Source organism: Stigmatopora nigra, chromosome 11 (assembly GCF_051989575.1).
Source record: "Stigmatopora nigra isolate UIUO_SnigA chromosome 11, RoL_Snig_1.1, whole genome shotgun sequence".
In the NCBI taxonomy this organism is placed as follows: domain Eukaryota; kingdom Metazoa; phylum Chordata; class Actinopteri; order Syngnathiformes; family Syngnathidae; genus Stigmatopora; species Stigmatopora nigra.
In genome coordinates, this window is record NC_135518.1 from 10,961,810 (window position 1) to 10,985,556 (window position 23,747).

Sequence of the window (23,747 nt, forward strand, 5' to 3'; positions counted from 1 at the left end):
CCGTAGCAAGAAATGAGCCGCTTTGAATCGTGGCTGCCTGCAAACTGTCTTGAAAAAGCATCTGGAGGCTAATCTAACACTTGGCTCCAAAGCCAAACACACTTCAGAGGTTTTTCCCTCTCTTCCTGTGGCCTTTTTTTCCCCCTCTTAATTTTTTTTTTGCTTCCTATTTCCCCCCTCATTTTGGCAGCTGCCGTCTGCTCCTTTCTGCCTTATCATCTCGCCTTTCTGCTCGCCCCATCTGTTTTTATCTCCTTCCGACCTTTTAGCGTTCGTTCAAAGGGAAAATGTCGCCACTCTCACCTAGGAATCGATAAATGGGTTGAAAAAGATGTCGTTATTTTAGAAAGGAATGTTCCACAAGAGCAGGAATCCATTTTTGTCTTGCCTTTTTGTAGTTTTATATTATTTTTTGTCTGTTGTCTGCCAGCTAGGCTGCCATAATTAATTTACAACTATTTTTAATGCGAGAAAATACACTCTACAAGTGTATTCTTGCCATTATTAGTGTATATTGTCCCAGGTATAACACCCCCTTGACTCTTGGCGCGATAATCGTAAAGGACTAGAAAAAGAGGACTTTCCCGATGTTTGACTCGGCTCTCCCTGTCACTTAGTCAAGTGCGAGGGTCCTGGGAACGGCCCCACGGGGGGCAGCTGACATCCATTCAGAGCTCTAATGACTTGGCGGCGAGAGCAGCTGAGGCCAGAAAAAGGCTCTCGACCGTTACCACCTCTTCCGAGTAGGCCATTTCCGCCTCTCGCTCCTCTTGCCTTTGGATTGGTTGACATCTCCCTCCCCTTAATTTACTCTCTCTCCAGCTGGATGTTGAGATGTGGCTTTCAGTGGGCCTCCCGGACGGAGTACATTATCAAGCAAGTCTTACATGGCCTCCAACGAGTGGAAAGAAAGCCATAAAAAAAGACCACACACAGACAGACGAGCTCATTTTCCCAACTGCCTTTCAACAATCCTCCGTCAGCATGAATCCGTCTATTGGATACTGCAACCATATTGTGACCACGCCCCCTCAAAATGTTGGCCAGGCTCTTCAAAGCAAAGCACCCGACATATAATAATCTTTTTTTCCCCCATGACTACTCTTTTGGCCCAGTACCCAGCTGACAAGTGTACTTAATGAATTGACCGGTGACTAGGTGTGTGTGGGGGGTGCATCTTGGCGCATGACGCCATGCCACCTCACCCTTCTGATGCTAAGCAGCTTTAGCTGGATCGCCATCTGTTGTAGAAGTGGTATTTTTCTACAAAGGCAACACTACCGTGTCCCCAGCCGCTAAAACACAGAAAAAAATAAAATGACCAGGCGTATTCATATTTTGGAATATTATTCCTTGAAAGCCAAACTGAATTTAGAAGTGAAAATACATTTTAGTCACTTCACCACTTCTAAAGTAAACAAAAGTCTCTTAGGGTTCAGCTCTCTTATCAGCAGTTTACATATTTTACCTCTCAGGTTAGCGGAGAGCCACAGGCACCCATTATAAGAGCAACATGTGGCTCTCGAGCCATGGGTTCCCTAGTCCTGGTCTACTTCTGGAGTTGTGTTTGAAGCAGGGTGCACCTGGACCTGACTTTTCCAACTCTGTTGTATTAAAAGCAATGGTTGGTGTCCCGCAAGTATTTTATAGGTCACACCAGACGTCGACTAAATTTAATTGCGGGGTTGTGGGATGCTTCGTTGCGGCAGTAGCCGGCTGTTCTGCCTACCGCCGTGTTAAATCTGCTATATAGCCATGGGGACTGTCTTTGGGTTACGTGCAATTTGTGTGGACTTCAAATGAGTGTGTTCAACCGTTTTTTATGTGTATTTTTTTCTCTCCAGGGGTCCGTTCAGTGTGGTGAGGAGATGCATGAACCGGGAGACGGGGCAGCAGTTTGCTGTCAAAATTGTGGATGTGGCCCAGTTCACCTCCAGTCCAGGACTCAGTACAGAGGGTAAGATTTTGGATTTAATGCCAACTGCATCTGACAGTCGTTCTTCCCCTGCTACGTCCTACTCGATCAACGGCCAAAATGGTTACCGCCAAACGTCTTTGAACGGCAACTCATCAATCGACAGCCTTTTTTCCTCCTCACAAAGACGCAGGCCATCCGTCGTCCCGCTTTATTTACCGAAGCGCCACCATTGATCTCCTTTTTACAGCTTTCCCTTTGTCGGAATATTGATTTGTTGGGCTCCCTTTTTCCTACGCGCATTCATCTCCTGTACTGTCACCTTTGATACCCCCATTTTTTTAGTTTTTTGGACATCGGAAGAAACTGATAATGTATTGTTGTTTTTTGGTTCCGCCCCTTTTCAAAATAATTTAATGCAAAATTTCTGCATACTGGAATGTAAAGTCATTCTTTCATATCTCAAGGTAATTAGCGACGTTTTGTCAGGCCATATTGATACATCGATACTATCATTAAGATTGTATTAGATTAGATTAGAACTTTATTTCATCTCGTATTTGGGAAATTCCTTTGGACAGACACACAAGACATTGTAGACCTAGCTAAAAAAACTGGAGCCACACAAAAGAAGTCCTTCTGCAGACTGATGTGAAAAGATTTCTCCACTAATATTTTGATTGTTTGTCTTTCTTAGACCTGAAGAGGGAGGCCAGCATCTGCCACATGCTCAAACACCCGCACATTGTGGAGCTCCTGGAGACGTACAGTTCCGATGGGATGCTCTACATGGTCTTTGAATTGTAAGTCACGGTGGAAGCTGCAAAAACAGAGTTTAGCGCCAACCTTTTGTTTTTTTGGATGTCATGGGCGCTGAGGGATGGAATTTAAATGCAGCGAATCTGCCAAACGTCAAAAATGTCTGGTGACCTGTCGGTTTCTGTCTATTTCAGCATGGATGGAGCAGACCTGTGCTTTGAAATCGTCAAGAGGGCAGATGCCGGTTTTGTCTACAGCGAAGCCGTGGCCAGGTAAGGTGCATCCCACTATTCAAAATTATAGTAATATTTCTTTTGACTTGATTTTATTCACTGATGCCTTTTTTTAGTCACTACATGAGGCAAATTCTGGAGGCGCTGCGCTACTGCCATGACAACAACGTCATCCACAGAGATGTGAAGGTATTTACCTATTTTAAAAAAACGATATATATATATTTTTTTTTTGGCTTTCAACTGCAATGTGTTAAGAGTTTAGAAGTAGCTGAGGTATAATTTTGTCAACATTTGAAGGCAGAGAACTGTGATTGCGACTTTTTTCCTGTAGATGGGGTTCTCTCAGCATCTGTAGCCAGTTGGCTGAGACCATACCACTTTTTTTCTTATTTTTTCCCTCTTTTGCTTATAGCTTGTTTTCATAAGGAACATTTCCATCCATTTTAGCCTCTTTGCGTTATTTTTTCCTGTAATGATGCTCTTGTAAAAGTCCTCCAATTTGAGTTTGACATTTCTGAGCCTAAAATGTCAAGAGTAAATTGTGCAATTTGAATGGAATTCCGTAGTATTGCCATATTGGCTTTAACTATGCAGCCCATTTTAAGCGCATAAATAACTCCCGGCCTCACCTTTAACTACTTTGCACGCTTAAAAGGCGTTTAATCAGGTTTAAATATAGCCTCCTTACTATTATCACCCTATAACAGAAGCCATTGTCTCTTATCAGATGCAACCCCCCAATTTCAGACTACCTTGAGCAAAAGAGAGATGGCCATAATTGTGATCATTTAATCCTTAACATTAATTAAGGTTGATTAATGGTGCTCCAAAGGCATTGAAGCCATAATGGAGTACACTACCAGGCGCTATTGACTCACTCTTAACCAGTGTGGCATCTAATGTGATGGCAAAGAGCAAAAGTCAATGCACTTTCAGCCATTCCTATTTTCTTCATATTAATTTCATTTTTTTTTGTTTTTAAGTGACTCAACAAAAGAAATGACTCCTGACCCGATATACCAATAAAAATGTGTCATTGGACATTTCTCCCTGAAAGCCTTAAAAATGAATCAGACGTTTAGTCCGTCCGTGAGACTCAAAAAAATCCCGTAGATTTTTAGTCCGTGACTTCTTATTTATTTTTTGGCTTGTAATTTGAAAACAAGCATAGTTTGGTGTCACCCCACCCAATAGTCAGCCTCAATGACATTTACACTTAGAAAGCAGCATGACTAAATAAAGGAAGGGAAAAAAACATGCACTTTACAGCTGTAAATGCATGGACATTATGTTTTAAGAGCTCAACCTCACGCTTTCAAGTCTATAAAAAAATCCAATCACTCTGCGTCAAAGTTGGGCTTTGATGTCCTCTCCGTCTTGACGCGTCTGCAATTGCGCTGCAATAACAAATGGAAGAACGCCGTCTGTTTCTGGATGGCCATTGTTGTTCTTTCCAAGCGCCATCACCCAAAGTCTTTTTGGATGACTGGATTTCCAGGAATGACGGAATGTCCCAATTCGATTGTAGTCTTTTAATCCTCCTCCCCAAACCGCATGTAATACAACAAACAGAATTTTTTTCAGCCGAGTCGTGGATTTTTGCTTCAGGAAATTTATACGTGTTACAAATTGGAAATACTGTCCAAAATGTCCATTCTAATGTCATTTTACATGGACAAAACTAATTTGGCAATACATTTTTTAGCCGTTTTTGACCTTGTGATGCTTATTTCACCCAAAAATATGCATCATAGTACACAATTCTTTTCAGCAATTCTGGTTGTGACATCACAACCAGATATCCAGAATCTGGATCTGATTCTAGTTGTAACGTTTGCGTCTATTGGGAAATTTGTCAGTGGGCGGGGCCATGGTAGCTGAGTCCAGAAGTCTAATTATGATCCAATTGCATTGACGTCGACTCGCCCTCTTTGGGGCCTCCCTTCCACTTCCACGGTGGAGCTGCTGGCGCTAAATCCCACTCGAGTACTTTGCCGGCGGAACGTGTTGGCCATCAAGCGCCGCATCTCTTTCCGCACACCGGACGACAAAAGGAAGAACAAAACAGGATCCAGGCAGGTGTTTAGAGCCGAAAAGAGCAAGGCCAGTTCGTTGGCCCAGTCGGCCACGCCTCTCCAGAAGCAGGGCGTTTCTGTAATCTGGGTCTTGATGTAAAAGACCCTAATGACATGATAGGGCAGAAAACAGATGGTGAAAAGGATCAAGATGAAGAAGGATTTGCGGGCAGTTCTGGAGTAGCGCTGAGCGTTGGGCAGGTCCGGCTTGTCTTGCGAAGTTCTCAGTAGCTTGAGGGCGATCTTCATGTAAGACACCACCAGGGAAATGAAGACCACCCAGAAGACCACCAACATGCAGATGTTGATGTAGGCTTTCCACTTTTCATCTCGGAGATGTTTGTAATGGAAGCACCTAAACAAATTCAAAGTGGAGAAGTCACCAGAAGCTTTTTTTTCCCATCAAACCCAAAATTCTCCAAAGAAAGAAAAAATGGAATATCGGCCAACCTGTTTTCTGGCGCCGACGTCCTGGGCGCGAAGAAGACTGAAGCCAGGCCGAAAGCCGCCATCCAGATGGCGACGCAAATGGCGGCGCTCCACCTGGCGGACTGCATTTGGCTCTGAGCCTGCCTGGCACCCCGCTGGATCTTCAAGTAGCGATCCACGCTGATTAGCCCCAGCAGAGTGATGCTGATGTACATATTCATGTAGAAGAAGTTCCCCACCACGTTGCACAGCGTGGCGCCCAACGTCCACACGTTCCCTCGGCTGTGGTACAGAATCCTGAACGGCAGGCAGACCACCAGCAGGAGGTCGGCCAAGCCCACGTTGATGAGGAACACTTGTACCGAGTTGCGTTTGGAGCGCACGCGAAACAAGGCCCACAAGGTAGCCAAATTCCCTATCAGACCCAGAGCGAAGATAATGGAGTAAAGCACCGCCAGGGGGTACTGGAGCGCGTCGTCGTCATCCACGCAAGGTGGCATGGGATTGGCCGTCGTCGCTGTGGTTAAATTCATCCTCCCAGGTGTCCCGAGGTCAGCTGAAAAGGGGTCAAAAAGGGGGATTGTTTTGGGTGAATCTCACTAAAAAAACTCGTTGAAAAGTAGTTTGTCACTATAGGCGCCCAATTGATTTGAAATAGGAGTGTGGCAGCGAATGAGCGAACATGTAAAAATATGGGAAAAACTACTAATGTATATTTTTGGAAATACTACTACTACTATTATTTGGTTGCCCTTTATCGTTAAGAGAATGGGTTAAGGCTTAACTTCCATTTGAACTTGGAAATGTCAGCTATTGAATTAATACTTTAAATACATATATAAGCCCTTTTTACTACTGATTCAAATTGTCTATATTACCCCCTTTTGTAAAGTGACCCTCATAGTAAAAAAATAAAGACAGCCCTGTACTATTGTATTTTTACATGCTGGGATAATCCAATTCTATCAATCTCTTTTCTATAGATTATTTGCTCATTGGGATGATGGTGCCCAAAAAACCCATCCAAGCCAAATAATACATTTATTGATATTTTAAAGCAGTCAACTCACCCAATCATTAAAGTCCATGAACATTGGTGCCGGTCACACAAAACAAGTTCCTCCGTCCTTCAGCGTTCGGGAAAGAAACTTCTGAACATCTTCTTCCAAATCTTTTGTTCTCTTTCCATCCATTTCCAAAGACACGCAAAGTCAACAGAGAAACGCTGACGTGCAAAACGCAATGAAAACGCTACGTTGTGGTCCACCTCTTTTATTTTTTTTTCTCTCTCTGCCTCTCGCCACTTGTAAGCCGGAGAGAAAGTTGGAGAGGGATGGGAGGGGCGGCACTTTGCTGGTAGTGGTTCCATGCTCGGGTGCCAGTGGCTGCAGGCGCAACTTGGACAATACAATACATTTTCCATTCTTGCTTCTTAATATAAAACAACTATGGGCCGGCTTCTCAGAGTTATAAATACCCAGCTATCCATTTTCTACGCTGTATGTACTTGTTGATTTGTATGCTTTATTTTTTACTGTCCCTCAAAAGCAAATATAAGAAAATATAACAAAGAAGGGCAGCCATAGTTAGCAGCAGTTGCAACCAGTTCCTCCAATGCAATTTCTTAAGATTTTTATATTTTTTTTAAATAGGAGCCAGTCCAATTGCCATTGCAAGGCTAAGATGCTTTCTGTTGACTTTAGGTCGGACTTTTAATGTGCAACAACCGGGGAAAGCGGCAATAAAATGGCTGGACATTGGACTTATTTCTCCCCTAACCGAGAGTCATCATAGTTGCGTGTAGTTTTCAGTCACAGAACTAGACTATTGCCATCAGTCCCTCAGTTAAATCAACAGGCAAGGCCGAACGGGTGTTTTGCTTTATTTGCGGCTCATTTAGCAGATGCTCAATGCACTCATTTAGCGCAAAAAGGCAATTCCCTAGAATTCATTTGTGTTTATCAAACAGGTTGTGTATATTTAAGGAGGAAATGTGACCGACTGAACATCAACACATACAAATGCTGGTTTAGTTCCAAGAACATTTTGACAATGTCTTGTACTAAACAACCTCGAAGCCTTGCCGTATTTATTCGGAAAATATATAAAATTGAGGACTATGGAAAAAAAAAAGTGTTGCTTGGGGCTGTAATTGTGTTTTGTCTTGTGCATTTTAATTTAATTGAATACTGTATATAAATTTAGACATGTATTTATCAATGTCAAAAAAATAAAAATACACCAATGATCTATAAATATATGTAAATATAATTCTAAATGTTTTTTGATGGCCAAAATTGAAGATTAGTGTCTAAAACTTTTGCAAATATTTTTAAAAAGTAATTTTGTGTATTATAATGTGATCAATTCCAATTTAAGTGAGGCCTCCTCCCACTATACTTTTTTTCTAGACACTCATTGTATGTTTTTTTTTTTTTTTTTTGTTGGGGCTAACGATCTTGCATATTTTTAGGAGTGGAACGCCACATGATTTCCATCTGTCTGTTTGTCCCTCAGCCTCACTGCGTGCTGCTGGCATCCAAGGAGAACTCTGCTCCCGTCAAATTAGGAGGCTTCGGCGTTGCCATTCAGTTGGGAGAGTCTGGATTGGTGGCCGGAGGTACTGAAATATTATCATACATTCTTGCTGCATAAATCCAATTTGGAAAAAGATATCACTCAATTATGAAGGAGTCGAGATTTTTATAGCAGATGATTAAGTTGTAGCGTATGTGCAGGTCGCGTGGGAACGCCTCACTTCATGGCGCCCGAGGTGGTGAAGAGGGAGCCTTATGGGAAACCGGTGGACGTGTGGGGCTGCGGCGTCATCCTCTTCATCCTCCTGTCGGGGTGCCTGCCCTTCTACGGTACCAAAGAACGCCTTTTCGAAGCCATCTGCAAGGGAAAGTACAAGGTGAGGATCAAAAGAAAAGTCTGGACATGCTTATTTACCACCTATTTAATAATGTCTAAAATGTATTTTTCTGTGTCTGTATTCTCACTCTTGTTACCTCGGCATTGAATTAACCAAATACGGGATGAATAATGTAATCTAGTCTAAAAAATGCATTTCAATACTCTCATCCTTTGAAAGATGCTATTTTTGACAAGCCCAAATAGCAAAAAATGCACCAAAAAACGGACCATCTAGGATAATAGAACATGAAAGTGTTTTTTTTTGCTGGGCTGCAAAAGAAAGCCAATATTGCCGTCATCATAAAAAGTCCAATACAATAAAGCCACACCTCTTTACCTGACTTTACTGCCCTCAGTTGGCCAATGCCATGAATCACTCGCAGTCAGAATCAAGGAAGACAGTTTGACAACATTTTCGATACAATTATAGACATAGATCAGGAAATTTATACACTTATTAGGCAGGAAATATACATTATTTTACCTATAGATTTCTCCAAATGTTCATGAGTCACATGACGTGTTTTAATATAAGGTGTTCTCGACCGTATTGATTTTCTTTAGTCTATAAAATGCCTTTGCAATTTTGACATTTGACTGTAAGTCATCTAGTTTACAAGGGATGATGAAATTGTGTAGTGGTACAATATTTTAACTCAGATGAACCCGCGGCAGTGGACTCAAATCTCGGAGAGCGCCAAAGACCTGGTGCGCCGCATGCTGATGCTGGATCCCGCCGAGAGGATCACCGTTTACGAGGCCCTCAACCATCCCTGGCTCAAGGTAGGGGTCCCCCGATCCCACTTTGGAGTCGTCCACTCATTTCATTTCTCGCGCCATTTGTCTTTTGCAGGAGAGGGACCGCTACGCCTACAAAATCCACTTGCCAGAGACGGTGGAGCAGTTAAGAAAGTTCAATGCCAGGAGGAAGTTAAAGGTATAAAAGCAATTTAGGTAGTACATTTATGATAGCTCTCACGATCGTAAATCCCAGTCTTTAGACACTCTTGTTATTGTTCTTGTGGACACTAACTTTGAAATCCCACTCTGCCGTCATTTGTGAACCGATTGGCTTAAAACTTGGTGTCTAACTACATTGACTCAGAATCTATCCATTCTTTAATTCTTTTTTGCATGTTTGGATTATAAAAATTCTTTCAAGGCGATTAAGTTACAGATATATGTACATAGTAAGGATTTTCACCAGCTTTCATGGTTTCAGGGTGCCGTGCTGGCGGCGGTTTCCAGTCACAAGTTTAATTCCTACTATGGAGACCCCCCAGAGGAACTCCACGACTTCTCAGAGGACCCCACCTCCTCAGGTAAACGCTAAAAAAATGCTTTTTCAGGAGAAATCATGTGGGGATGCTCTACTTTCCATTGGTCCACTTTCTTGTTAACTATTAGGCTGCCATTGACAGCGCCAGGCATCCAATCATATTATTCTGAAAGCGCTGCCACGATTCGAAGGAAAACCTGAGTTATTATAATTTTTAGTTTGTTTTTACGTTATGTTTTTTTCTGCTTCTGTTAATGCTTCCCGCCTGCAGGGCTGCTCGCAGCAGAACGTATGTATCTTTTTTTTTTCTTCTCAGGCCGCCGTGCTCTTCCGCCTGCCAGCGACATGGAGTTCTGTGATTGGCTCTTTTCAGTCTAACGTATTGTGTACTTTGCAGGAGCTGTTTCTCAGGTGTTGGACAGTTTAGAGGAGATCCACGCGTTGACCGACTGCAGCGAGAAGGATCTGGACTTCTTACACAGTGTTTTTCAGGACCAACATTTACACACACTTCTCGACGTAAGTCCCTCAATTAGGCCTTGAATGTTTTTTAAGCCAATGGCGAGCTTGCGGTCCATTTTTCAATGGGTTCTCATAAAAAGTCAACACGTCAGCTCCTTCATTTTAGTCGGAAATCTGAGTTTACATCCAAGTTTATACGGTAGTCGACGTCATGTCGTTTGTGTGGGCGCCTCCCTCATTTCGGCGGGTCAAAACAATGGCGTCCACTGTGAGAACGTGGGTAAGAAACACGGCTGTGTCGGAAAGCCAGCTGAAAGTTACGCGCAGTGCGACACGTACAAGACGGAGGGAGGGCGGCAACATGTGCAGTCCTCTAGCCTAAATATCTGGTTTGTTTGAGGATTTTCAAGGGCAGTTAGTGAGTTGATGCTATTCAAATATTGGGAGCGACTTCAGTGGCGTGAGTGAACAATGTTAATGAACGGATGTGATCGTTTGTCTTTTGCAGCTCTACGATAAGATCAACACCAAGTCGTCTCCGCAGATCAGGAATCCGGCCAGTGATGGTGTGCAGAGAGCAAAAGAGGTACAAAAGAAAGAAAAAACACATACACTTGTGACATTTCTTGCCTCATGTTCATTTTCCACTGCACCGTACTTACATTTTGGCCCCTAATTGCTCTTTTCTGTTTTTTTAAATGCTGCCTCCATATAAAAGTAATGTCAGTTTTTTTTAACAATGACATTTTTGTATTACATTTTGATTGTGGGAATTGTCTGCAGTCCAAATGTTTACAGCTATTTTTGTTCTGCTTAATGTCATTAAATTGGCATATTAATGTCGTATTTGGCATTACAAAATGTGGCTGTTTGATGACACGGTGCCAAATATTACATTTTTTTGGAGAAAAAAATACAAAACATAATTGTATTGTACTATAATGTACCAGCACTACTTTTGATCTGCACGTCTTACTATTAATAATGTGTTCAATGCGGTTTGTTGTTTTGCCAAAACAAAGAGGCTGTCACATTGTACTTCGCAGTGGAAAATGTTCATTCCAATCAATTGTCTGCACTAGCACTACCTTTATTCATCTTTCTAGCCTTTTGCTTACTAACAGCACGCCTGTAGCGTCAATGTCAGGATTGGTCAACATTATTTTTTTTCCTCTGTTTTGGAGCCTGGCCGGTCATGAACTCTGGTGACCTTTTGCGCGCGCCGCCAGTGACTCGCGCTCATTGTCCGAGCAGCTGCGCCGCCGCCGTTGGGCTCTCCTCACAAAGCTCTTTGACCTCCCTCATTTGATACACCAACACACACACAACAAGTATCTACACAGAGTCGTATTATGGTCTGCCTCGCCCTGCTCCCGTCAAATCACTTTTGATTGGCGTTTGCGTCTGTTGCATAAAGGGAAGAGGTAGGAAAATACGCTTTTTTTCCTGTAGACTGTACAGATTGGATGAAAGAACTCTCCAAGCGCCAAGAGTAACACGGCTGACGGCAAAAGTGGCGTCTCGTGTAGTTGGTTCTTGGCACCAAAAGATGGCAGACATCTGCTGCTGTGGTTGAGGAGGAAAAGAGGGTCAGGGCCGGGTCTTGCTTTCTTCAAACTCATTTGAGACCATCAGGCTCAACTACTTGCTGTTTCTCTTCTCACATTTCTGGCTTTGGACACTCTGCACTAATGACAAGGGAATCACTAGGGATGTCCTGATCATGTATTTGTGTCCCTGTCACCTCATTTTGGGTCCTTTTGATTGTGATTGTATATTATTTATTTTTTACTTTTTAATATTCTGCTGCGAATGGACATTTTCTCTCCATTCGGCAAAGTTTATTTCCTGAAACAATATACTGTGCCTAAATATATATAGTATATTATATATTTTTTTTCTAATGGCTTTTCTTCCATTAAGATTTGTTTTAAATCAAGAAATTACAAAAAAATTCAAGTTAACTCAGCAGAAATTTCAGGTTTTGTATTAGAAAAAAACAATATATTGACTTTTTATTGGATTAAAATAGTAACATTTATTTTTAATTTTTTTAACAAATCCAACATAAGGTCACCAGGCCCAATTTTCACTTGACGTGATTGTGGACATCCCTAAAAAGAAAAAAAAAAACTTGTGTGATTGTGGAACTACTGACTAAAATGAATGAAAGATTGGCTTTTGGCTCTGGGCACTCATCCACTCGCTCCGCTAGTGAGAAGACCACCTTTTGAGGAATGTTCCTATTATAACCTGGTCTCATTGTGTCTTCCTCCACTCAAGACGTTGTCCTCGCACCAGGAAGACAGTGACGCTTTGAAACATCTGGAATATGTAAGCGCTCCATCACACGTTCTACCGACACTTTTTTCCCCCCCATCTGTCGGCGGGGGGCAACCGTCCAGCAGGCTTTTTTTACGCCAGCGCGTGATTGCATCACAATGGCTCGGATTCAAAGGCAACCGCGTGGCCCCGCCCCTCTCCGTGCCTCCTAACCGTCCGCTCTCCTCACCTCGGCGACGCCACATTCACCAGTCAGGCGCAACATAACTGCAGCTGACTTCCATCTGAGCGGTGGTGGCGGAAAAGGAGGAGTTTTGTCAACTTGGCATTGACCGTTTTGGGAATTTGTTGTTTTTTGGGGGGGGATTGTCGGCGAGGTAGACGGAAGATTTTCCCTGTGTGGTTTTGTGGAGACTATTGCTTTACAAAGCATGTTTATTTTTATTTTTTTTGCCTGTCTCAGGTTCTGGAAGAGATCTCGTGCTACCCAGAGAACCACGACGCCAAAGAACTCCGACGGATATTGACTCAGCCGCATTTCATGGTGAGTAGGAGAACCTGTGGATTACTATCCGGGTCAATTCAAAAGTCTTTCTCTTGTTAGAGTTGTTTGTTTGGCTCAAAAGTGCCACAATAAGACACAAAATAAATAAAATCCAATATTTAGACATACAAACTCCACACGGGTGGACCGAGCCGGATTTGAACCCAGGTCTCCCACTGCAAAGCCAAGGCACCAACCACTCCGCTAACTAGCCGGCTGTGATGTGCCATAAGATTGCATACATTTCTAGTTTGAAGGCCTCTGGCCAAAATGTCATTTTAAGCATGTGAGCTGTAAGAGTTAATCAATTTGAATGAAAAAGCCACTTAAGTGTTATCTGTTCCAACCTCTAATCCTATCCCAATGTTACTGATTAATGCCTCACTTCAAGCAGACACTTTTCAAAACAATCATTTTGATGGTCATTCCTATGTTTGAACAACGATTTGGCTTTATTTTTGCCAAAGCTGTAAAGTCCTGATTGAAAGTCACATGTGAAGAATTTATGATAAATGCAATCATGTGTTGGAAAATGCTAAAAACGTCGGGGGGATTTGCAGGCGTTGCTGCAGGCCCACGACGTGGTGGCGCACGAAGTGTACAGCGACGACGCGCTGAGGGTGACACCGCCGCCGACTTCGCCCTACCTGAATGGCGACTCGCCCGAAAGCGCCAACGGTGACGTGGACCTGGAAAATGTCACCAGGGTTCGCTTGGTGCAGTTTCAGAAGAACACGGACGAGCCTATGGTGCGCTTTTGCTCGACATTTTTTTGGAATGTACTAAGTGGGTGCATCTTTTACATTGAGAGAAAACAAAGGAGCAAACAGATGATGTTCTGAATTGACAGTGTGAAAGTTTATTTTCAATATGGCCTCAACAGTCTCAATAGGCAGCTGTTACCATTGTATATTCCTATTCTTTTTCAGATAACTATAACTTAGCCATACTAGTACGGCTAATAGTCCAGAAAATATGCTCACAGTGTGTTTTTGATGTACTCAGGGCATAACATTGAAAATGAATGACTCCAACAACTGCATCGTGGCCAGGATCATGCACGGGGGAATGATCCACAGACAAGGTAGAATGCCAAAACTTGGCAAATAACAAGTGGGTGGGAAGGAATGGCAAGGCAAATAAACCAATGGTTTGCTCTATCAGGCACGTTGCACGTTGGAGATGAGATCAGGGAGATCAACGGAATCAGCGTCGCCAACCAGACGGTCGAGCAGCTGCAGAAGATGTTGGTGAGTCTGCATGGATCAATGCCACCATAAAAATATTGCCTGATATCTGATCTTGGCAGCCCAGCTAAATATATAGATATATGTATATTTGGGGAACAAACTCAATGAAAAATGTGCACTGAACACATCAAAGTGTCATGGTGAAAAATATTTTTGTTTCTGGGTAGTGACTGGGATTTGAGCCCAGGACCCTAGATGTCACAGGCTAAGGCTCTAACCACTCTGCCAGCAGAGCACTTAAATTTTTTGTTAAAAAAAAAAAAAAACTTGACATGGGTTTAGGGCACCCAAAACCCATGTCAAATTTTTTTTTTTTTACTAGAACTATTGGGGGCTCCGCCGGCAGAGTGGTTAGAGCATCAGCCTCTGACATCCAGGGTCCTGGGTTCGCTTCCCGGTCGCTACCTGGAAACAAAAATCTTGGTTCCCTCCCGCCTTCGGCGGGAGGGAACCAAGTGTCTTGCCTCGGCTTACGGCAGGGGAGGGGGGCAAAGGTGTTGCGGGTGGGACAAGACCGTCGGTCCACCCCCGCCGAAGGCGGGGGTGGACCAAGGGTGTTGTGGGTGGGCCAAGACAAGTGTCTCTAGGGTCCCCTCCCGCCGAAGGCGGGAGGGGACCAAGTGTCTTAATGTCCCCTCCCGCCGAAGGCGGGAGGGGACCCAATAACCTTTTGCTAAAAAGTGGTATAAGTGTTTTGGTATAAGTATAAGTGTTTTTGGTCTCATCCGCCTTTGGCCTTTGGTGTCACCTCCCACCTCTGGTGGGTGGGGACCAAGTGTCTTCTGGTGGGAGGGGACCAAGTGTTTTGGCCCCTCCCACCGGAGGCAGGGACACCAAGATATATTTTCCAAGTCATGACCGGGATGCGAACCCAGGACCCTGGATCTCAGAGGCCAATGCTCTAACCACTCAGCCAGCAGAGCACACAGCAATTTAAGTAAAAAAAAAAAAATTGACATGGGTTTAGAGCCCGTCAGATTTAAGGTACATTGTACAAGTTTTTACTGAAACCTTTAAGAGCTCTGTCAGTTGAGTGGTTAGAGCATTTGCCTCTGAGTTCCAGGGTCCTGGGTTCAAATCCTGGTTACTACTCAGAAACAAATATTCTTTGCAAAACTTGTAAAAAAGGCACATTGCAGTTTCTTATGTGACTGAGTACAAGCATACTGTCATTTGCAGTATATTTTTTCTTTTGAAGTGAACATAATTTCTTAACCTGAAAAGATAGAATTGCCCAACGTTACAGACAATATATTTCTACGCAAGCTGTGAAAATTTGAAGTCATTCCAACGAATTGGCCAAAATGATTGGTTTACGAAATGAAGTCAAGCATTTTGGAACACGTTGTATACATAGCTAACAGGATTGTATTACAACAGCTTCAGACAAAAAAAAAAACAATGTCCACCTTTGTTGTTTCCGTATCATTTGATGACATTCACAGAAGCCCACGTGTGTGTGTGTGTGTGTGTGTGTGTGTGTGTGTTTGCAGAAGGAGATGCGAGGCAGCATCACATTTAAAATAGTGCCAAGTTACCGGACTCATGGCTCGTCCTGCGAGGTAAAACATTTTCTCCTGATTTTGTATTTCTTCTTCCAACTAACCACTGGTCACTTTGAGCTGGGTGGATTTTGTGTGTGGGTGTATTTTCATGTTTGGAGGCTTTAATACCCAGCACACCAATTTCACAACCAAGATACCAAAACTTCCCCAATCCTGTCACCCTGTGCTCCAGGATTTGGCAAACAGTCATCCACCCGCGTGACTGCCATTTTCCAAAAAGTGCTGCAATAACCACAATACACTTTGTCAAGTTTTGAATAGACAACCACCGTCCCTGAAAGGATTCAAAACCTGTCACCGAAGGGAAAAAAAACGGTTGAGAGTGTTCTTGGATAAGCACACAGCTTAGGCTGCTGGAATTTGTTATTCCAGGTATAGACCAACCCAGACAGTTAGAACATCACCAAGTACAAGGGGGGGCTTAGGGAACATTGAAACTGACTGACTGGTAGACTTTCCAGGAACCCCATTCGCAGTTTAGCGCCAAAGGCTGTCGTGATGGTGTCAACAGCGACGGCGCTGTCAACTGTGTGTGTGTGTGTTTTGTGTGTCTTATTTCAGAAAGAGTCACCCACCACATCCAGGCTGTCACCTGCCAATGGCCGCTCCAGCATTAACAGTTCTATCTTGGTAAGGATAAAAAAATAAAATAAAAAATAAAAAAGCAACAACAAAAAAAACACATCTAAGACAAGCAACCCTTCCAAATTTGAGGCATACCCTTTCAACCATTCCTCCAGATGTTTTTTTCCAAATTGTACAGCCTTAGGCTGCAAGCAAAACATTTTCGGCAGGAGGTCCAATATCTGAGTTCCCAAATTGGTGTGCCTATTTAACACCCCTCGATCAATCCTGCTTTGCTCTGCTTACTGCAACTTTTCTTTTTTCCTCCCCCCTGGAGATTGTTTTACAATGCATTGCCAATGTTTTTTTAGCTGACTGATTTCACTCTCTCTTTCTCCTCTTTTCGGACACACTTTTTGGACCTCCCTAGGACCTGCCTTCCACCATCCAGCCCAAAGGTCGACAGGTGAATGCAAAAACACCCTGGCTTCTCAGAAGCCACCTTTCCGCCCAGCAGTATATGTATAAAAAAAAAAATACAGACCTGATGTGACCTGAAATGTGTCTGTCACTATTAGAACAGATTATTTTGGAGGATATCCTGCTTGGTGGAAAGACTTCTATTTTTGACTATTTTTTTCCTCTCATCCAATGTTAAGTTTTGACCACAATTGATGCAAAAAGTGGATTTTTTTGCAATCCAGTCATTGGCTTTTGTAAAATAACACAGCCCCCCATCCCTCCTCTGTGGTATTAATGGCACAGGCATGATTAACACCATCCATTCCCATAAAATTTCACCACTTAGTTAAGCATCAAATGCTCCACTTTGACCTGAAAACCAGCAAAGTTACCCCCGCTAATCAACATCTCATTCCTTCCCAGTCATGTATCACCATACCAAAATCAGCTGGGCAGTCTATTTTCTGCCTCTATTTGTGAAACCTAAAGTACTTGACAATTGGCAACCTCTTAAACAGGCACCATTTTATTTTTTTGCATGATATTTGTGACACTTTGAAATCCATAGATTGTACCTAGAACTCCAATCAAGGACAAACTTTCAATCAAGGTAAGAAATAATGTTCAAGGCCTCTTTGTACAATCGAGCCAATCCCTGTGCCGTGACTACCACAGACACCTAGCCTAGTTCCTCCTTCCATCACTTTCTGTGTCCTCCACAACCTCCCCGCTAAATACCCTTCCCCCCTTCCCTCCACCCCCGATCCGGCTCCCCACAGATCTACGTGAGGGCTCAATTTGAGTACGACCCGTCCAAAGACGAACTCATACCCTGCAAGGAGGCCGGCATCCGTTTTGGCGTGGGCGACGTGATCCAGATCATCTCCAAGGACGATCACAACTGGTGGCAGGGCAAGTTGGAGAATACCAAGAACGGCACGGCTGGCCTCATCCCATCACCCGAGCTGCAGGAGTGGTAAGCACAAATTTGTTTGGAGCTTTATCATCATCATGGTCGTCAACTCACCCACTTTTGTTGAATGTTACTGGTCAGGCGGGTGGCGTGCATGGCCATGGAGAAGACCAAACAGGAGCAACAAGCCAGCTGCACCTGGTTTGGCAAGAAGAAAAAGCAGTACAAAGACAAGTATTTGGCCAAGCACAACGCCGGTATGACAAAATTTGTATTCTCCAGTTGCAATTTCCCTATTGTCGTGCAAATCATGTTATACAAAGACAACAAATTTAGAGTTTATACTACTAGTATTTACCATATGATGTCAGATCGTAATGACATGGTATTTTATACTACTTATTCCATTCAAATGCATACCATCAATTATTTCTCTGTCATGAATGTTGTGATTATAAGCAACGCGTGTGTCTGTCTGCCTATTTTGTTTAAATGTGTCTAAAAATAAGTTCCATTATAACCCTCCTATCTATCTTCTCTCGCTTGCTCATACTGAACGGCCACTGTGCACGTAAGTAATCACGCTGACTGCCTTTTACTTTGAAAGCTTCCTCTTTACTCTCTATCGTCATCCGAATAACAGCAGACGAAAGCGTGCTTCAGTTAGACCTCCATTTTTAAAAGTCAGCTTGTTGAGGGAAAACCATGACTAAATTTTGTTTTCCCTCTTCCATCCCATCAGTGTTCGACCGATTAGATCTGGTGACCTACGAAGAAGTGGTCAAGCTGCCTGCCTTCAAGAGAAAAACGCTGGTTTTGTTAGGTGAGATGTTAATATATAGCCCTGTTTGTTTTGGTTCTTTATGGACTGATGCCTTTTTCTTTGCCAGGTGCTCACGGCGTGGGCAGGAGACACATCAAGAACACCCTCATTACCAAACACCCCGACAGATTCGCCTACCCCATCCCACGTAAGATGGCCGGCGGGCGGTGGGGCGGGGCTCTAGCGGGCTCTAATCCCATCTTCCCGCAGATACCACGCGACCCCCCAAGAAGGACGAGGAAAACGGCAAGAACTACTACTTCGTGTCTCACGACCAGATGATGCAGGACATCAGCAACAACGAGTACCTGGAGTACGGCAGCCACGAGGACGCCATGTACGGCACACGCCTGGAGACCATTCGCAAGATCCACCAGCAGGGATTGGTCGCCATCCTGGATGTGGAGCCTCAGGTCTGGTTGTCACTCTGGAGAAAATCCAAATAATCCAAAAATATCAAACATTTGAGACCTCACATTGTCACACACAGGCGCTGAAAGTCCTTCGAACGGCCGAATTTGCGCCGTACGTGGTCTTCATCGCCGCGCCGACCGTCACGCCAGGCATCGACGAGGTAACGACGTCACCCTACCGGCTCTCCGCACACGTGTTGTTTCTTTCTCACGTGTCTGGCCGCCTTTATCTTTGCGCACAATTGCATGTGTTTCTTTGGCGCCCCCCACAGACGCCCAGGTGGTGTCGCACATTGCCAGTAAGTACCACCTGACACCCACTAGCCAATAGCTACTTGTGTTTTTTGGTGTGTTTGTCAATGTCCCGCTCTAGAGCAGACTGACATGATGTGGTGTTTTTGTAGAGCAAAGGGGCTATTTATCCTGTCACGTGTTTGGCCAAAAATGGTGTAAATTATAGTCCGGAGAATACAGTAGTTTTTTAAATTAATGTATCTTCGCATAGAAGAGTGGCACTGTTTCTAAAACCAACATTTAAGTTGCTTTAACCAAATAGTTCATTTGGATATATTTCAATGGAAAGGGCTTTCTTAAAGTGGGAGAAAGAATGATGTCACTCACTCATTCGCTGGGTTTCTTCATCCCAGGACGAGTCCTTGCAGCGCCTCCAGAAGGAGTCGGAGATCCTGCGCAAGTCTTACGCTCACTACTTCGACCAGACCATCATCAACAACGAGATCGATGACACCATCGGCCACCTAGAGGAGGCGGTGGAGCTGCTTTGCAACAGTGGCCAGTGGGTGCCCGTTTCCTGGGTCTACTGAAGCACCCCCAGTGAGACCCTACCTCCCAAACCAACCCCTCTGCCATCGTCACCGTGGAGTTCTGCTTAAAAAAAATAAATCATCACTCAGTCTAGGACCTTTTTTTACTAGATGGTTCTTTGGACGGAGCCACCAACCGGACTGGAAAGGAAAAGCACAGACATTATTTATTCATGCCGCCTCCTACCTTTCTTGATTTTTCTTTTTGTAAATCCTCTCGCTCCACTCTCGGACTTTCAATCAACCCATTTGTGTGTTATGATGAAGATGAAGAAGATGATGATGATGGACACATGCATGTGGGCGATTTTTGGTCAGTGTTCCTCGTGTCCTTCTGCAAGGTCATCTCAAAAGAATAAAGAAAACGTTCCAGGTTAAGTCATTTTGCAGCTCTTTCACAACATTTGCATTTCATTGTTTTGCAAAAAAATAGCCTTACTATACCTGGTCTTTTTTCTCAAAGAAAAAACATTTCTCCCTCTATAAAAACAAAAAAACCCACTACAACCCTTTAAAATCATCAAAAAAGGAAGAAAATTGACTTGTGGGTACGCATACGTTTATTCTAGGAAACTATATCTAAAAATAAAAATACATATTTCCCAGCATCCATACATTATTTCTTCAAACTCCCCAACAACATAATTTTAGTGCCATATCAGTATACATGAGAAAAAATAGCTTTAACGTTAGCATATCTTCCCATCAGAATCTTAACTATACGGCCATTTCTAATCCTAATCCTGTCTGTAAATGGAACCCCCAGCTCAACACTATCTGTAATCCTAACTATAAACCCAAATTTAAAACTAACACTACAGATGAAAGTTGACTAGATTCCACCAAATGTGTCAATTAGAAAAGTGGATTCCGGTTGTTCCACGAGGAGATGAGCCAAGTCAAGAGAGGACAGGCGGCCATCGGCCACCTCAGGGCGAGCGGCCCCCCGCCTCCTGCTCCGAGCCTCTCGCCCTCGGCTTCAGTCCCGTTGCGAGAGGCGCTATCCGTCCCATTGCCGGCCTCCTCGCGGAGCTCCTGCTGGAGGAGCCTGGAAATGAGGCTGTTGAAGCGATCCTCGGTGGCGGGGGCTGCCAGCTCCGAAGACCGGGTGGTCAGGTTGAGCTCGGCGGGGTCGACGCAGGTGCCGTTGATCTTGGCGAAGACCACCTGGCCTAGATCCAGGCCGGCTACAGAAGATGGCGAAGCGCAGGGCACGTCGCGTACCAGGCCATAGCTCTCCATCCACTCCTTGAGCCACTCTAAGGAGCAGTCACACTCCCAAGGGTTCTTGAAGAGGTAAAGGCGAGCCAGGAAGTAGACGGGGCGGAAAACCGGCAAGGGCAGGGCGCTCAGTCGGTTGCTGTTCAGGTGCAGCGCCATCAGACCAGTCAGATTCTCAAAGGCTCCTTCTTGGATGTGGAGCAGTTGGTTCCTGTCCAGGTACAGGACCTCCAGCTCTGTCAGGTCGGCGAACCAGGTGCCAGAGATGTTGGTCAGCCGGTTGCCGCCTAGGTTGAGCATCTTGAGGCGGGACAGGCCTTTAAAGGCTTGGCGCGGTAGGTCGGACAGCAGGTTGTCGTTGAGGTAGAAGTTCTCCAGGCGGGCCAGGTCCTGGAAGGCCTGGTCGTGGATTACGTTGATGCGATTCTCTTGAAGGTTCAGATACCTGTGAGCAAATTGCAAAAACAATCTAAATGAATCAACGATGGATGGATGGCTGTTCAATGGCATTTTAGGTCACTCACTGTCCATTTTGGCCCAAAAGCATCATGAATAGGACAAGTCGAAGCGACTTACTTGAGGTTGGCCAGGCCCAGCAGCGAGTTGTAGGCCACCGCCTCAATCTTGCTCTTCTCCAGGTAGATATGGGTAAGGTTCTCCATCCCCCGGATGGCGCCGGGGATCCTGCGGAACTTGTTGCGGTAGCAAAGCAGCTCCCTGAGAGCCGTCTGCTCGATGAAAATGCGGTCCGGGATGTTGAAGAGGTTGCAGTCGGACAGGTCCAGGCGCACCAGCTTTTTCAGCCCTGTAAAGGTCCGCGTGTGCAGGTAGCTGATGTACTCGTTGTGAGCCATCTTCAGCTCCACCAAGTTGGAAAGGCCCTGAGGGACAATTATGATTGGACGTGGAATCTTAAATACGGGTTTGCCTTGTCTTGCACGCTAGATAGAGCTAGACAACAATCAAAGTACGAGTGAGAAACGCTGATGGCTAACCTTGAAGGCTCCGGGGGTGATGAAGGAGATGTTGTTGTGGTCCAGGGAGAGGGACTTGAGCGAAGGCAAGGTGCCGAAGGCCCTCTCCGACAGGAATTTCAGGCTGTTTTTGTCCAGGTTGATGGCCGAGGCCTCGCACGGGAACTCTTTGGGTAGCTCAGCCAGGCCGGAGCGGTCGCACAGCACGCTGCAGCTCTTCTCTTGCGTGCAGGAACAGGAACGGGGGCAGGCACGAGCGCAAGCCCAGCGGCCCCCTGCCGCCACTGACCCGGCCAGCAGGAACAGCACGGACACTGAGGAATTACAATTAGGATTAAATTTCACTATGACAGCCAATTAATTTATACTTAAAAAAAATACATTTTAAAGACCCAATTTAGTTCCCCAAAAAATAAGACGTGATTTATTCGGGAACTTCCCAAGAGATGATTTTAGCCATAGTATGCATGTTAAAAAAGTCAATGTTTTACATCTTACGGCAAAAATAAATGTCCACCCACACAAAGCATTAAAAAAAGGAAAGCAAGGGAACCTACCAGTTAATGCAAAGACCATCATGACTGTCGTCTGTCATCGAGGACATGCCAGGATTAACGCATTTCTGTAATGGAAAACAAATAAAAACAATCAACAAAAATGATGTCTTCTTCAAATAAGAATTAATATCAGCATTTCAAAAATAAAAAGAAGCATTACCTGTAGATCTTTCCTGATGTCCGCATCCATGTGTGGGAAGACCAAGAAAGCGAGTGAAAGTCGTCATCATCCTGCAAATACGCGCCAGTGGCGACTGTTCCATTTGCTTAATCGAGCCTCAACGGCGATTTCCCCGTGAGTCTTTCACAATGTTCAGCTTAATGTGTCTCTCCAAATACACACACATACAAACACCCCTACTGCGCACACATACACGGTGTAAAAATCCATCTCTTAATGGCAAGCAAATCCCTCTTGATGTTCTAACGCGAGGAGATGGGAGGTCGGCGCCGGGATTATCAAAGTAAGCGGGCGAGGCACAGCGTTAACTTGTGTACGCACACACGTTTGTATATTACCGCCTGTGGATGAAAAAATGGCTCCAGAAAGCAATGATGAAAAAAAAACCTTGCTTCTGACTTGATCAAAATGAAACTTTCTTCTTCCCCTGGCCAAGATGCACCCTCCCACCTACGAGTTTAGCACCCATAGACATCCGAATGAACATTCCATCACTTCGATGTCATCCCTCCTAAATTTTATGACTCTGACCGGCATGCAAAATGATGTGACGCAGACAATTTGAATGCGTGTCAGTGGAACAACAGCAGTTATGAAAGCATCACTGAGCCTCGGGTGCCACGTGACCACAACGACGCCAACAACAAAAGCTGGCAAAATTGGGGCAAGTAGCCCACCCATTACAGTAAAGTGGATGCAGTCTGTCCTAACTGTGGCTGGAAGCAAATGAGATTGAAAATGGCCCACCTGAGAAAATTGAGTCTGGCCTACATTGCTTTGCACTTATCAGATACCCTGACACATTGAAATTAAGATAGGAAACTATACATTTCCACATTCATTTTTGATTTTTAACTTACCCAAAGTTTTCCCAAGTCCCATAACCCTCAATTATTTTCCCAACTTGCCTAATTTCTTGCCCAAGTCCAAAGATTGCCAAATATTTTCCCTATTTCCAACATGCCCAAAAATATTTTCCCAAGTACCAACACAAAAATATTTTCCCAAGTCCCCACATTGCCAATTTTTCCCACCACGCCCAAATCTTTTCCCAAGTCCCACCACACCAAATCTTTTCCCAAGTCTCACCACACCTAAATAT

General features: G+C 44.3%; 3 protein-coding genes across 20 annotated transcripts in view; 1 reads left to right on the plus strand and 2 right to left on the minus strand.

The window, feature by feature from the left end:
- Positions 1-20,090, plus strand: part of caska (calcium/calmodulin-dependent serine protein kinase a) — a 31,692-nt gene extending 11,602 nt beyond the window's left edge. Inside the window, exons 2-29 of one of the 18 annotated variants that reach the window (XM_077727753.1) lie at positions 1,845-1,957; positions 2,613-2,718; positions 2,869-2,946; positions 3,024-3,096; positions 7,932-8,034; positions 8,153-8,328; positions 9,006-9,113; positions 9,184-9,267; positions 9,553-9,652; positions 9,881-9,898; positions 10,007-10,128; positions 10,580-10,657; positions 12,355-12,405; positions 12,818-12,898; positions 13,459-13,647; positions 13,904-13,982; positions 14,063-14,148; positions 15,642-15,710; positions 16,275-16,343; positions 16,708-16,743; positions 17,308-17,349; positions 17,519-17,715; positions 17,794-17,909; positions 18,395-18,475; positions 18,543-18,623; positions 18,686-18,888; positions 18,966-19,049; positions 19,536-20,090. In XM_077727753.1, the coding sequence (XP_077583879.1) occupies positions 1,845-1,957; positions 2,613-2,718; positions 2,869-2,946; positions 3,024-3,096; positions 7,932-8,034; positions 8,153-8,328; positions 9,006-9,113; positions 9,184-9,267; positions 9,553-9,652; positions 9,881-9,898; positions 10,007-10,128; positions 10,580-10,657; positions 12,355-12,405; positions 12,818-12,898; positions 13,459-13,647; positions 13,904-13,982; positions 14,063-14,148; positions 15,642-15,710; positions 16,275-16,343; positions 16,708-16,743; positions 17,308-17,349; positions 17,519-17,715; positions 17,794-17,909; positions 18,395-18,475; positions 18,543-18,623; positions 18,686-18,888; positions 18,966-19,049; positions 19,536-19,712 (2,800 nt within the window). In that variant the 3' untranslated portion in view covers positions 19,713-20,090. Of the gene's footprint in view, positions 1-1,844; positions 1,958-2,612; positions 2,719-2,868; positions 2,947-3,023; positions 3,097-7,931; positions 8,035-8,152; positions 8,329-8,969; positions 9,114-9,183; positions 9,268-9,552; positions 9,653-9,880; positions 9,899-10,006; positions 10,129-10,579; positions 10,658-12,354; positions 12,406-12,817; positions 12,899-13,458; positions 13,648-13,903; positions 13,983-14,062; positions 14,149-15,641; positions 15,711-16,274; positions 16,344-16,707; positions 16,744-17,307; positions 17,350-17,518; positions 17,716-17,793; positions 17,910-18,394; positions 18,476-18,542; positions 18,624-18,685; positions 18,889-18,965; positions 19,050-19,535 lie in introns of all 18 variants that reach the window. The other 17 variants (XM_077727749.1, XM_077727750.1, XM_077727752.1 and 14 more) reach the window with 17 other exon arrangements.
- gpr34b (G protein-coupled receptor 34b) lies at positions 4,806-6,630 on the minus strand. The gene is made up of 3 exons (XM_077728533.1): positions 6,485-6,630; positions 5,436-5,970; positions 4,806-5,340 (listed from the first exon to the last, which is right to left on the minus strand). Exons 2-3 carry the CDS (start codon positions 5,945-5,947, stop codon positions 4,806-4,808), a joined length of 1,047 nt encoding a protein of 348 aa, XP_077584659.1. The 5' UTR covers positions 5,948-5,970; positions 6,485-6,630.
- A 164-nt stretch (positions 20,091-20,254) lies between the features above and the next one.
- On the minus strand, positions 20,255-23,538 carry nyx (nyctalopin). The gene is made up of 5 exons (XM_077728505.1): positions 22,625-23,538; positions 22,465-22,529; positions 21,929-22,221; positions 21,510-21,814; positions 20,255-21,378 (listed from the first exon to the last, which is right to left on the minus strand). The coding sequence occupies exons 2-5, from the start codon at positions 22,484-22,486 to the stop codon at positions 20,568-20,570; spliced, it is 1,431 nt and encodes a 476-aa protein (XP_077584631.1). The 5' UTR covers positions 22,487-22,529; positions 22,625-23,538; the 3' UTR covers positions 20,255-20,567.
- Between the last annotated feature and the right edge of the window lie 209 nt (positions 23,539-23,747).